At 46.7% G+C, this 14402-nt stretch overlaps 2 protein-coding genes across 4 annotated transcripts in view; one reads left to right on the plus strand and one right to left on the minus strand.

The window, feature by feature from the left end:
• Positions 1 to 271: 271 nt before the first annotated feature.
• LOC113590049 (torsin-1A-like) lies at positions 272 to 4388 on the minus strand. Of its 2 annotated transcripts, none has more exons than XM_027030008.3 (5): positions 3478 to 4388; positions 2630 to 2895; positions 2317 to 2492; positions 1530 to 1657; positions 272 to 1240 (listed from the first exon to the last, which is right to left on the minus strand). In XM_027030008.3, exons 1-5 carry the CDS (start codon positions 3671 to 3673, stop codon positions 1020 to 1022), a joined length of 987 nt encoding a protein of 328 aa, XP_026885809.2. In that variant the 5' UTR covers positions 3674 to 4388; the 3' UTR covers positions 272 to 1019. The 2 variants fall into 2 exon arrangements, with proteins under 2 accessions (XP_026885809.2, XP_026885807.2); XM_027030006.3 differs by having other exon boundaries at positions 272 to 1267; positions 3478 to 4385.
• A 1184-nt stretch (positions 4389 to 5572) lies between these two features.
• scamp1 (secretory carrier membrane protein 1) overlaps positions 5573 to 14402 on the plus strand; it is a 17170-nt gene continuing 8340 nt past the window's right edge. Inside the window, exons 1-3 of one of the 2 annotated variants that reach the window (XM_027029995.3) lie at positions 5573 to 5795; positions 13360 to 13437; positions 13529 to 13630. In XM_027029995.3, coding sequence (XP_026885796.1) covers positions 5739 to 5795; positions 13360 to 13437; positions 13529 to 13630 — 237 coding nt within the window. In that variant the 5' untranslated portion in view covers positions 5573 to 5738. The remainder of the gene's footprint in view (positions 5796 to 13359; positions 13438 to 13528; positions 13631 to 14402) is intronic. The other variant, XM_027029996.3, reaches the window with a different exon arrangement.

Raw genomic sequence — 14402 nt, forward strand, 5'->3', positions numbered from 1 at the left:
TAGATTAACTTCATAAATCCAGTCCCAAACAAACAAAGGAAACATTGGATAGTAAACGTGGCCTCACTAATCCATAAACACAAAAAGAAAATTGTTTACATTGGATTTTTTGTGAACCACTCCTTTAAAAAGGTTGGCAGTTACATCTACAGGAAGTCCATAAATGTTTTGGGGATTAAATGGAGATCTGATTTAAATGCTTGGAGTTGCCCATAAATATCAGTGTTTAGTGTGAGTAGATTTCACCAGTCCACCCTAAATGAATCAAAAGCATTTTCATAAAACCTGTTTTTGACAGTTATATATCACTTTCATACAACAAAAAACGATCATTACAAACTCTGCAGTGATTTGAGCATCGTCTCTGCATGGGAAAACGCCATGCAGGCAACTTTTACTAGATTCTTTTGCAGTGCTACCAGAAAACAAAAAGTGATGTAGGTGAGTCTCCATCATTTGGTCCATGGTTGATCTTCATTTAATGATCATTGGTTGGAATCACATGACAACGTATCTGTTGAGGTGATGACTCAGAGCCCTGGTTCATAAAATTATAAAAAGATTTCTAAAAAAATTAAAAAGGTCATCCCAAGTTGGCATGTATATTTGACACTATATGGCATTGTGTTGTATTTTCTATTTAGACACAAATTCTGCTAACATCGATGAAATGTTTAACAGCAGCAACAAAAAGAAAATCTGGTCATCATCTCTGCATGACCATTCATTTCTCAAGGTCATTAAAAATAACTAATGTATTTTTAACTGTTTCACACTACCTGCAATTACTTACTGCACCTGGAGCCTCCTTAAAAAGAAGGAGTTAGGCACGCACAGTCCTTCATGAATCCACTTTTAAAAGAGAAGGCTCGTTGTGCCCTTTCACCTGATTTGAAAGCTATTCCTTCCTCTCCATCTAAATACAAGTGACTCCGTCAAAATAGTCCACAACCCCTCAAGGACAGCAGCAGTGTTAGAAGTATATTTGGGGGCTGCATTTTAGGGGAAAGTGGCGCATCTCAGTCGATGTAGAAGTCCAGCCGGCTGGAGATCGCCTTGCAGCCCTTCATGGAGAAGACACGCTCGTCCTTGGGGAAGTAGTTCATGTCCCGCGCCATGTGGTCCACCACGGCAGCGTCGGGGGTGAGGCCTTTGGCAGCCATCTCTGCCAGGCCACACTGAACCACGTGCTTGAACTCCAGCGGCAGGAAAGGCACAAAGAAGTCCACCAAGTTCTTATCTATTAAACTGGTGTGCCAGAAACCACCTACAGAGCGAGAGAGAGATAAAGGAGCAATAAACGGAGAAAATGGAGTAACAGAAGGAGGAAGGAAAGAGTGTGAGTATTTACAGGAATTTTGTATGCTGAATATTTCCAACTCTTCCAAAAGGTCATCCAAACACAATCCTGTAAGAGTAAACATCTCTCAAGAGACAAGTTTCTTTGGAGATGGAGAAGGGGCTGATGACCGTTACACACGCCTGCTACTCACTGTCCTTACTGACCATTACATGTGCCTGATACTCACTGTTCTTGTTGTTGAAGACAGAAAGGGACAGAGCCATCTCCAGATCCTTCAGCTCGATCTCCTCTCGTTCTCTTCCCGACGTCCAGAAATCCAGAGCCACCTGCACAATCTTCTCTCCTCCGGCATTACTATGGTGAAACACGCACGAACACACAGAGTAAGAAAACTGAGACACAGCCTGCCCCCTCCTGTTGGTGATTTATAAGGCTGATGACCTCATTCCTAGTCCAGCAGAAAGGCAATGCCCAAACACACATAATTATGGCATTTAGCCAATCCTTTTATCCAAAGTGACTTAGAATTATGAGTGAAACAGTCATATGGCCTTGCAACTTGGCGGTTGTGGGGCTAGAAGCTGCAACCTGATCACTAGTCAACCGTACCGTAACCATTGAGCTACCACTGCCCCCTAAACATTCATTCCATGGGGTTCTACAGTTCCAAGAGTGTAGATCGATATCTTTGAGAGTGTGTGTGTGTGTGTGTGTATAAAGGGGTGGGACTTTAAATGGAAATGCTGAACATGAAGGACCACTCAGTTATAAACAGATATGCTGTACAGATTAGCATGAGGAACAGGTTAGGAAACACCTGATCATACAACTGCACATGTGAAACCCTCTTATCCTTCTAAATGCCAATATAAAATATTCAAGATTTTTCTGAAAAACAAACAACATGCAAATGACAGTACAGCATACCACTAATCTCAATGTCAACACAGGTCTGGAATGTTTCCTAATTTAACCTACCCTGCATTAATGTATTTCCCAGTGACACTACACACCTGAGGAAGATGAAGATGGCCTGTCTGTAGGACACTCCGTCCAGTCTCTCATAGAAGTCCAGATATGGTTTTATGCCATCAATCAGGCCGGGGTGCATCTTATCCATCTCATCAAATATGAACATGGAACGTGGGCAATTTGTCACATTGCCTTTTATCCATTGCTGCAATTGTGCCTGAGAAAGACAGCGCACGTAGACAGGGGCATTAGCATCTGCACTCACAGAAAGCAGAACAGTTATGAGTTTTATGTGTGGCAATGAATTATTTTTGACAAAGCAGTTTGAGGATTAACTTTGATGGCACCGCCTACCTTGTATGTTTCTAAATGCACCTCATGGGGAAAGTGTGCCGTAGCTGTGAAGAGATGCACGAACCCACTGGCCATTCCTTTCTGGTAAATATTCTCCGCAATCAGTTGACTCACAAAGTTTTTCCCCGTGCCAGTCCAGCCGTGCAGGGATAGAACTAGCGGTTTCTTGGGGTTCTCGCTGTTCATAAACCCAGTCACTGCTTTGAGGATGACCCGCGAAGCCACGTGCTGGCCGAACAGCTTTTCCTCCAGGTCCTCCTGGAGACCTGCAAGAGAAGCAGAGAATTACTGCACAAACAGGTCGCGTGGGACAAGCACATAGAATTTCTGCACAAACAAGTCGCGCTGAAGACAATAAATGGATAAGACAGAAAACTGATTTTAGGGCACCAATGATTCGCTGGAAATCTTGAGATTGTCATGCGAGGCGCTAAATTGTTCGCATTTTGTTATGAACGGTGTAATAATGCATATTCACATACACATAACAAGAGGCCTTAATAACAGGCAAATCCACCTAATACCTTCGCTTTCACAAAATGTATCCTTCAGAGTTGAACAACAGTTATATGAATTGTTTAAATGTCCAGTTCGTGTGCCCGGAATGCCCAATAAATTCAAGCCACAAGCTCTCTTAATCCAGAACCTTCATTAGACCATAAATACCCAAATCATGCCATCTAACCCCGATCACTTTAGCCCTAAACATTCTTCAACGCCAGCAGCGCTTAGCTGATCTAACCGCAAGTAAAATGTTCCGACGTTTGGGTAAACATGTAACGTTAAAATACGCAGTGGTTAGCGAAACCAAAATGGATTAAGGCCGACACGTAGGCTAGTCTACAGACCTGTTTTGTTGTAGGAAATCCACTCGGGTCGGCAACATTCTTGGAAGTAATACAGCACATTTTGATACCGCGCTAAGAAACCGGTGACGGCGGCTGCAATTCCCAACGCTAGGCCGGTCGACACCGGCTCTATCGCCGCCACCGCGATCAGATGACATCCCATGCACAGGAGCGGGGCTGAGCACGGCAAACGCATTGTGGATGCTGCGAGTCGGATAAACGGAGAGCCAGATCACCAGTGGAGTTTAAAAATGAGGCGGGCGATTCACAATAAACTTCAGCTTCCAATCGAGTTGTGCCGGCGTCTCCATGAACTCCTGTGGCGCCAAAGTATCGTAAATCTCGTACCTATATCAAACGATTTTGCCAAGAGTCCCCGATTTTCAAATGAGTTACCGGAAGCGCAGTACATGAACCATAGCGCGCATGTCTCGGTTATTGTCCGTCTCGGTTATCGTCCGTCTCGGTTATCGTACTCTAACGCAAGCATGGTCCCACCGCGAAAGATTTTCAAAAATGCTCAACATTCATCAAAGGCATTGTGATGTATTATGACCTCATAAGTGAAGTTATTACGCCATGCGCCAAACCAAAACATCCTGCCAAGACCTTTCTCCCATTACGATTACAGCGTCGATGCTTTTCTGCAGCCAAGCCGTCGCAAGTCCTTTGATAGTGATTGCAATCACAGTGCACTTTAGCCCCTGGTCACTTATTTGCCGATAAAAACAAAAAGATGCATCGTGATTTGGGCTGTCCAGGCGCGTCTTTCACTGTTTATGCCCATAGACCCAGACCATGGCCTGCTGCCAAAGCAGAATTAAACAAACATGTAGGCCATTTTTCTGGCATGGAGACGTACAGGACTGTACGTTTAATAAAAACGATACTTTCGTGCGCTGGGAATATAAAAATGTTCTACAGAACTATTCTACGGCCACAGGAAACGGAACTTCGTAACAAATGAGCGCCACCTCCAAAATGTAATGACCAATTTAGTACTGTAGATGGGAGCAATATCTCATTTGCGTTTTTTGCTCCTAGGGGAACTCTGGTTTTATAAAATTGTTTAATCGTTCAAGGGTTTAGACGCAAACAACGTCATTAAGAGTGCTTAGTTGTGAAACGCGCATTTCTAGAGAAACTTAACATTTAGCTAGCGAGTCAGAACAGATTCATTCGCGCAAGTACAGCACTTCTGTTCTTACATCATTTCGGCACAGCTAATGCCTTCAGCAGCTTTAACATTTTATAATTACATTTAACATTTTATAATTACATTACCCATGTTGGAACTTGACAGAATATGCGGAAGAATTCGAGGAGGTCTGTTTCCAAAATGACGTCCTGTACTGTATTTTGTCTATTTATTTTTACACGAGTGTGATCTGTCATAACACATTTTCGGTGACACCGTGTATCACACTCCCTCTTACTCAAACTACACAATAAAATTAAAAAACAGTACAAAAAAAACATATTTTCCCCCCAAATGTAGCACTATTTTACCATTGCCAGCGTGACATATAGAAACTTTGAAGACACATGAACGTTCACTGGTCGTTTTGGATAGCGGATATAATGGTGTAGACGTCTCGAGGGCTGGTTCCCAGTACTGCAATTATGAACAATTTTGGCTCAGTACTTAAATGCTAAATTTCTCTGTAAAGGCACATTTCTCAGCAAAACACTCTTAATTACTTGTTCATTACTTGTTAATTACATCTAAACTACTGAATGATGAAGAAATTTAGCAAAATCAGAGGAGGTACCCTTTAAACACTAAAATGTGGGCTACCTTTACAATCATTTAAATGCGTTACTGCTACATTTTCACAAGTATAAAATAAGCACACAATTTATAATCTTCAAGCACTCGGAATAAAAAAAGCTTTCAAAACCTGTCCTAGGCTAATATTAAACATAGAAATGTAACAGATTTCAGTTGCATTGGCCTGCACTTTTACTTTGCTTCGACTGGTATCAATAAATGATTCAGAATATGAATCGAGTTTAACGTTTGCGTTTCTAAACGTTTCACGGCCCATAACCCAATAATTATTATAGAAACGTGCGTTTCCCACGTCACTTCCGCTCCTGCCATTTTGCAGTCGGAGACCGTCGAGCCGCGGCCGTAGTGCAGAAGAGAGCTTTGTGCTTGCGATCAGGTTTTCCTCTCGGGTTTTTCTCTCGGGTTTTTTTTTGTTGTTGTTGTTGTTGTTGTGTTTGCTAAAGAGTGAAGACAACTCGTGGTTCTCGAGATGTCGGATTTTGACAGCAATCCCTTCGCGGATCCCGACTTCAGCAACCCTTTTCAGGTAAAGCTGAAAATGTCAGTTCGCCAGCCCCGCGTAGCCATGCTAGCTGCAGCCTGTGTGGCTACCCTGAGATGCCCCACGCTAGGGTATCTAGCTGGCTTTCTGCCTCTCTAATCATTATGTGCGGGGCTCCTAGATAGCTGCTCTTAATCTGTTATCTTCAACACCTCCCGTAGGAACCAAACTGTTAACTCTGCTTTTTAGTTAGTTAGCTATATATATATATATATATGTATGTGTGTGTGTGTGTGTGTGTGTGTGTGTGTGTGTGTGTGTGTGTGTGTGTGTGTATGTGTGTGTGTGTGTGTGTATGTATATGTATTAACCATGTTCTCTTAGTCCTGTCCAAATGGACGAACCAGATTAATGGTTCATGCTCAAATTATTGGAAGCGTCCCATACCCGCACAAATATAGACGTTATTTCTTGGCTAGCTAACGCTTCTTTAATCGATGATTTGGAATAAAACGCTAGCTGTGTAGCTAACTGTGCTAGGCGTTGCAGGTCACGCTGGTCATGTTTACTGAGGACCGGCTGATCTGAGGCGACTCAAGAACATCCAGCTCATCTGTGAAAGTCATGTAGTCCGTCGGGTTTGTCCATTAGGACGTTTTGTTTCGTATCATTTGCTCGCCTGTTTTTTATGCACATGTTGTGGTGTCTCTGGAGTTTCTTTGCTGTTCTGGAAACTGGCTGTCATGTCATGGTGCAACACAAGCTTCAAGCACAAGATGTCCAGCTGGGTTATACTCGACTCCTCTTCGACTCAACATGCTTGGATATTATTGACTCTGGCTTGTCACAAAACCAAGCGCTCATGCTTTCAGACGGATGTAATATTAACCTCTTCAACTTTAGCTAACATGCCACGTCTTGACGTCTGATATTACGAATATAGGCCTTTCTCTTATTAAAATCCAGTTTTGTCTCTGCCATGTCCAAGACACAGCTGAGACAGTCAGTGATTCATACTGCTGATAGAATAGTTTTTGGGTTTTTAATTAATTAATTAATTTTAAAAACCAATTTCTTTAGCCATTTGTTAATGTGCAAACATGATAAATTGCAGTCCCATTTCTTAATGCACGTACACGAGCAATAATAATCTTTTAGCTGTAATGCCTTTCCCTAAGATGTCCAGCAGCATCACAGCATCTTGTCCGTTCATGAAGGCTGAACCCCAAATAAAGCTACCAGTAATGGTCATATACCATAATGGCTATATACCGTGTTGAGGCATTATAGGTGATCCACACCTCAGCTCTGACCTATGCGAATGTGTAGGTTTGAAGTTAAGAAGCTACCATGTTACTTTACTGTGCACCATAGCAACCAGGTGTAGCACCAAGTAAAGCTTGACAGATAATCCATTGAGAGAGAGAGAGAGAGAGAGGATACTGTTAAGTAATTCACTCTTAATGCATTATTAGGGGAGATGAATTATTTGAGAAGAATCTTTGCCACTTCAGTGCAGCAGCGTTGCACCTCCTTGCAGCTTTCCTGGAATTCCTGCCAGAGAAGCGTCTCACGCTCGCGCCCCCCTTAACGCTCAGGTACGAAGTCCACGGACCTCACGCTGCGCTGTAAATTAGCCGGTGACATCTGTTCTGCTCGCACGCCGCTTGCGGGTTCAGGGGTGAGGCGCGCTGGCTCGCTGCCTCTGAGCCTGTGCAGGTGGCCGGGGTTCAGCCTCGCCCAGGTGCGCAGGCGCTGAGAGCAGGTGGTTTCGGAGCCGTGGGGCAGGGGGCCATCTGCAAGGGGCTTTTCTCATTTCAGCCAATTTACTTTATCCAGCATTGCTCTCTTTCTGTCTCTCCTTTCTTTCCTTGTCTCTCATCCCCTCCCTCCCTCGCTTTCTCTCAAAAATAAAATGGCACATCCCGTCGCGCGTCCCTTTAATCACGGCCTGTCTTCGCCTGCCACCATCAAGTCTCCCACGCTACACTGCTGAGTCTCCCGCCTGCCTGCCAGCCAGCCAGCCACTGGCCTTAAACAGCCCCGGTATGCTGGACAAGGGGCATCTGAAACGCAGGGTTTACACACTCTAACATAAGTGTGACATACTGTGTGTGTGCGTGCACACACACACACACACACACACACACACAGAACCTCAGCTGACTGCACAGGAAGCGTGCTGGAAGTGTGAACTGGATGCCCATTGTATCAAGAGCCCCTCACAGAAACTTTTTGTTTTTTACAAAACGATACGAAAAATGCCCCGGCTTTTTGTTTAAAATCGGTATTTTCTGCAGCCTGACTAAGTCTGGTCAGTTAAGAAAACGAGGCTGGTCTTGGCGGCTAATGTGTTGTAATGGAATTCCCGCGTGGCGTTTTTAAGTAACCCAACACTGGAGTGACGGTTTGTCTTCCTGACGGAGCAGATGTGTCAATAATTCATGAAGCATTGTGTGCTTTCTGCTCTGGGCTCTTCAGACATATCGAGTCCCACGCTGCCAAATCAGTGTCCTAACACGTTTGTGTAACTGCGTGTGGGTCAGTTTGTTTCGCTCCGTTTCCTCAGTGACGGGGCGGCGGTAAGCGCGCCGGGCGTCCGTGTTTCCCCGCCGTGACTGTCGGCGCTCAGAGAAGCCGCGCGCGTTGGCGCGCCCTCCGCGCAGTTGCTGCTTGATCCGTAGGGCGCGCGCCGTCGTGGGACCGGAGTTGGGTCCCACATCCACGCGGGCAAACGCGACCTGCGTTCGTTCCGCACCGATGTGGTGATGCTATTGATAGGAGCGTAAAAAAGCAAATCTCCGATATTCGTGCGGAGAGCACAGCCCTTTTCTGCCGTTGCCGGCCGCCTCCATTTTAACAGCGAAGCAAAAGCGCCGGTGAGCAGCGCCACTCGTCGCTGCTGTCCGTTGCCGCGTGGAAACCGCGGCGTAAACAGGACTTGTGCGGTCACACGGAGGGAGGGAGGGAGGGAGGGAGGGGGTGCAGGTAGGTAGGTTGGGAACTATAGGATATGTTTAAAAAAAAAAAAAGTAGTTTTGGTTTCAGTTTTGGCACCTAGGTCCTACTGGAGAGAGAGAGAGAGAGAGAGAGAGAGAGAGAGAGAGAGAGAGAGAGAGAGAGAGAGGAATGGGAAGGTAGGATGGAATAAAATCTCTAATGGTAAAGCAACATTACAGACACTGTTAAGGAACTCATTACTGCAAACGTAGGTGTACACACGGATGGACTTTAAATCTCAGTGGAATGGATGTGATCTGAACATCTACAGTTTTGAGCATAAACTGGACTCAGCTGCTAGAAGTTCAGAAGAACACTGATTGCACAGCTGATGAAGGACCTCCTTCCGAAACATGCCGTTTCTCTGAAACCTTGTGTTCGTCGCTGTAATTTTGATTACCCCGCTCTCTCGTATTCAAATCCGCATTGCTTTATTGCCATGGATTGTAATTTAATACATGTAATAAAATCCGTTCAATAAAATGTATGTAATAAAGATTAATGTACATGCGTAGTGTAGTTTTATACACATGCGTACCTGCACATGGTATTATTCTTCGAGTCATTGCTTTTGTTGCCGTGGATACAGTTACAGTCAGTAACCCCTTTGTTCGTCAGAGCTAATAGAAACGCTCTGGGATTCGAGGTTTATAATCAGAACCATTTGTGGTTTAGGGCACTCTGAAGGTGCAGCCTTCTCAGCAAGTCGGGTCTCGTTTGTAGTCGATTACAAAGAGATGTGTGTTTCCCCTAGTTTTTATTTTAGTTTTTTCCCTGTCTTTCATTTTTTTTGGGGGGCTTTTTTTCCCCTTCAGTTTAATATTAAATTATTTTTGAATCGATTTTGCTAAAAGTCTGCTGTAGTTTTAAACGTTGGTCAGTAAGTCACTTGGTCACCGTTTAAGTGGGTCATTTTGCAGCAAGTCGTGAGCAGCTCAGACCTCAATGTTTCAGCCGCAAAATCCACCCTCGGCGCTGTTATTCAGACGCCAGTCCTGGAGGTCGCGCGGGTCACGACCAGAGCGGCTCAGCAGTCGTTCGGAAATCCATCCAGGACTGGGTTTGGATCCCTCTCTCCCTCGAGCAGAATCTGAGCTGTTGGAGCTTAGAGCGAGATGCACGACGTGTATGCGTTACAGCTCAGGGCTCGCTGTAGCTCGTGTGCTATGGCTTGTGAGCCACTCGGTGAGGATGCTCTGAGCAGACTGAAACTTCTCCCACTTATCTGATGATGCAAACAGCCCCACAAATCCCTCTGTTCCTCAGGAAACTCTACATGGACGCTTTCGGTACCTGTGCTGGCCCAGCCTTACACCCTCGCTACCTGGCATATCTCTCCATTTATACATGACGGAGCCCCCTGAGGTACAAGAGGACATATGCATAGTGATACAACATAATTCACCAGGTTTATCAATTAGAGGTGCTTAATTGTCAGATTTACTTTTATGGCATTGAGCCTTACGCCCTCGTTACCTGTGCTGGCCCGGCCTTACGCCCTCGTTACCTGTGCTGGCCCGGCCTTACGCCCTCGCTACCTGTGCTGGCCCGGCCTTACGCCCTCGCTACCTGTGCTGGCCCGGCCTTACGCCCTCGCTACCTTTGCTGGCCCGGCTTTACGCCCTCGTTACCTGTGCTGGCCCGGCCTTACGCCCTCGTTACCTGTGCTGGCCCGGCCTTACGCCCTCGTTACCTGTGCTGGCCCGGCCTTACGCCCTCGCTACCTGTGTAGCCTTATGAGACTCTTACACTTGCTTCAGTGCTGCTTTACCTCTTGATGCTTCGTCACCCTCCTGGTTGCCTATGGGTGACTGATGGACCCCCACCTCTGCACCAACACTGTGCCTGGAGCTCACACAGTGGTGGGGGGCGGGGCTAGGAGTGCGCACGCTCTGCTGGCCAATCACGTGAAGTTGTAGAGGGACTCCTGCCCTGTCTCTGGGCTACACAGCAGAAAAGTGTAGTGTATGAAAATTAGGAGTTTTAGCAAGAACATTTGCCAACAATTCTCTGCCCAAGAATTTACTTTGTTAATGTTGTCATTCCCAGAAACAGTAAAGTCTGAAGAAGAACAGAGCTTGTCATGTAACTAATAATTAATAGAAGCTCAGTGGTTAAGGTACCTAATGAGTAATCGGAAGGTTGCCTGTTCAAGCCCCACTGCTACCAAGTTGTCAACGTTGGGCCCCTGAGCAAGACCCTTAACCCTCAGTGGTTCAAGTTACATTCAGTCATAATTGTAAGTAGGTTTGGATAAAAGTATCAGCTAAATGCCATAAAAGTAAATCTGACAATTAAGCACCTCTAATTGATAAACCTGGTGAATTATGTTGTATCACTATGCATATGTCCTCTTGTACCTCAGGTGGCTCCGTCATGTATAAATGGAGAGATATAAAGATAAATAAACTAAAGTGGGGAAAGCACCGCTACCTTATCAGTTCTGTATCGCGATAAACCGCGTCTGGCGATGGATTGCTTCTCCCCTCGGGAGGAGCAGCACCGCCGATCCAGGCCGTGCTCTCAGATCCATCTTTAGAAACGGGCCATGGGCACAAACTGCAGGGGCCCGACGGCTGCGCCATCTGCCTCGCTTCGAGGCGACCGCCTCGGACACACGCACTTGTGAACTCGTTCTGCGGCGCTTCAGAGTGTTGCAGGCACTCCCAGTACTGATGGAGACGTTTAGAAAACGCACACCTCATTGGCTCTAACGAGCGTCATTTCACACCCCGCCCCCTTCTGTGCGGTATGTAAACGGGCTCGGACCTGGAACACATGAAGCATAGACCCAGCGAGCATGTAAGAGTTTGACAAAACTGTGTGTGTGTGTGTGTGATTGGCCCATGAAACATTAATTTCTGTACAGTCTGAAATATTCATGGCATCACACTCCTGACAGTTTGCCAGCCTCTGCCCGTGTGAACCAGAGACGCCCCGGTAGAGGCTCCTCCTCGCAGTGCCCGCACGCCTCTGAGGGGGCGGGGCCATACCGTCCTATTGGATATGGGCCTAGAGACCTTTTGTACTGATTAGGAGCTCTCGCATTTCCTAGAACAGCATGATAAACAGGCTTGCTGCTGAGAGGAGAAAGAGGTGCACTCCCCTCCCACTCCCCTCTCCTCCCCTTTCCTCACACATATATTGGTCACAAATATCCTTGGAATCTTGGTTTTGCCTATTTATAGCCAGTGAAAATTATTGGAATCATCTCATCCCTGCCAGCTGGAAATTACAGGCTTTGCCTGCATCAACTAGCCTCTTGCTGCTCAAGAATCAAACTGGAACCAAAATATTGTTTTCTGCTCAGAGCGACAGGCTCCTTCTACTTCTCTCTCTCTCTCTCTCTCTCTCTCTCTCTCTCTCTCTCTCTCTCCACCTCTGTCATGTCAGCTGGCATCACGCTTCCCGGGCCACCGGTCCGCAGGCTCGTGTACCACCGCTGAGTTCTGGCTTTAACAGTGAATGAACTGCTGCGGAGTGGGCGGGGCCAGGTTCGGCCTCAGTGATTGGACCAGTGGAGGAAATGTCACCCTCATCTGCACTGCTCTCGACACAGAATAACGGACTAAACCATCTTGGCAGGAAAGCAGGATTTGTTCAATTACGAGGGAGATGTTTTTCCTTCACCTTTTGTTTGTAGCACAGCCTGGCGTGTAACTTGCGTATGCCATGAAACTTGGCGTGACACGAGGCCCCTCCCCCGCCCGGCAAAGCCCCGCCTACACCTTTCTAAATAGTTGCACTGGAGCCAAGCTCTGCCTCAGGCAGCCATTACATTATGACAAAGCATATATTTGTCGTTTCTGTTATGACCGTATTTCAACAGTTTTTCTACGGTATTCTTGTTAATTGGTATATTGGACTCTATCCTACTCTACTGGCTAGGATGTGAGTAAATGACAAAGCACTTCTGTAAGTCACTCTGGATAAGAGTGTCTGCCAAACGGCATAAATGTAAGACGACGTGTCATGCGGCTTGCGTTGACGGCCTGGTTCACGTGGCACACGTTTAAATACGTCGGCTGTGGCTGCTCTGTGTAAACATGCCTGTTTTATTGCATGTGAAGAAAGTCTTGTTCAAGAGTCAGTTTTCTGTGGGTTTCAGTACATCACTAAATTCCTTTAAACGGGTTTTCTGTGGGTTTCAGTACATCACTAAATTCCTTTGCAGGTAAGGAAAAGACGTGGCGTGACCAGCCGATGTGCACCAGGAAGAACTTGCTGGTCGGTGCTGTTGTGAGAAGAAAGCATACCTGAACTTTTTGACAGGAAGCTGAAATTCTCCTCACCGTTCCTCTGATTTCTCAGACCTGTTTATTCGGGGCGTTCTTCTTGTGCTCATTTACAGCATTGCATGATGGGAAGCAGTCTGCCAGGTTCTCTCAGATGATCTGAGAGACTCCCCCCTCTGGCTTTAGGGTTCGGAGCCGTAGGTCGGCTCTTCCATGGCACGCTTTCCTGTTTTCCGCATTTCCGTAGCCCTGGGTTTTCTTTAGAAGGTTCCGGCTTCATCCTGCACCTTCGCTGCTGCGTCTCGGCCCGTTTTCGTGGGCCGCGGCTGGAAGGTGGCCGCTCTGCCTGATTTCTGCTTCTGCGTTCTCCTTAGGACCCGTCAGTGACACAAGTAACGCGGAGCGCCCCCCCTGGCCTGGAGGAGTATAACCCTTTCACACATACCAAGCCTGTGAGTGCCTGGACTTGTCATTACTGGGCCGGCGTCCCGCAGGGCTCACTCAGACGTCTCCTTCTGTTGTGCTGTCGTTGTGTTGCTGCAGGCGGCCGGGCCCAAAACCGTCCCCCCGACCACCAACACGCAGCCGGCCATCATGAAGCCCACCGAGGAGCCGCCAGCCTACTCCCAGCCCCAGCAAACGCAGGTACACACACACACACACACACACACACATATATACACACACACACACATATACACACATATACACACACACACACACACACATATATACACACACACACGCACACACACACACACGCACACACTCACGCACACACACACTCTCTCTCTCACACACACACACTCACACACACACTCACACTCACACACTCACACACACTCTCTCACACACACTCACACTCACACACACACACACACACGCACACACTCACGCACACACACACTCTCTCTCTCACACACACACACTCACACACACACTCACACTCACACACACTCTCACACACACTCTCACACACACACACACACACACACTCACACTCACACACACACACACACACACACACACACACACACACAGGTACAATATGTATATTCCTATCCCACCCTTCCAGTGGGTGATCATACACGATATGGACATAAGTATTGGGATACCTACAGAAGGCTTTATGGTGTCCCATACTAATCCATAGGCATTCGTATGGTGTCGGTCCTTTACAGCTGTAAACGCTTCCACTCTGCTGGGACGGGTTTCTACATAATTTTGCAGCGTCCCATCCATGCAGAAGCATCTCTGTCTTATTTCATTCCAGACGGTGTTAGATGGGGCGGAGGTCTGTGCTCTGTGTGGGCCAGTCATGTTCTCTCACACCAAACTCAGCAAGCCGTGTCTTTATTGACCTCTCTCTGTGCACTGGGGGACAGTCATGTCAGGACAGGGAAGGGTCTTCCCCCAA

Source organism: Electrophorus electricus, chromosome 21 (genome assembly GCF_041902795.1).
Source record: "Electrophorus electricus isolate QZ-2024a chromosome 21, ASM4190279v1, whole genome shotgun sequence".
Classification (NCBI taxonomy): domain Eukaryota; kingdom Metazoa; phylum Chordata; class Actinopteri; order Gymnotiformes; family Gymnotidae; genus Electrophorus; species Electrophorus electricus.

Coding starts and splice junctions, on each gene's coding strand:
- LOC113590049 (XM_027030006.3), bottom strand. CDS start 3,673: ATGCGTTTGCCGTGCTCAGCCCCGCTCCTGTGCATGGGATGTCATCTG. Junction 1,658..2,316: donor GCCATCTTCATCTTCCTCAG/GTGTGTAGTGTC, acceptor GTTTCACCATAG/TAATGCCGGAGGAGAGAAGA. Junction 1,268..1,529: donor TGTCTTCAACAACAAGAACA/GTGAGTATCAGG, acceptor CTCGCTCTGTAG/GTGGTTTCTGGCACACCAGT.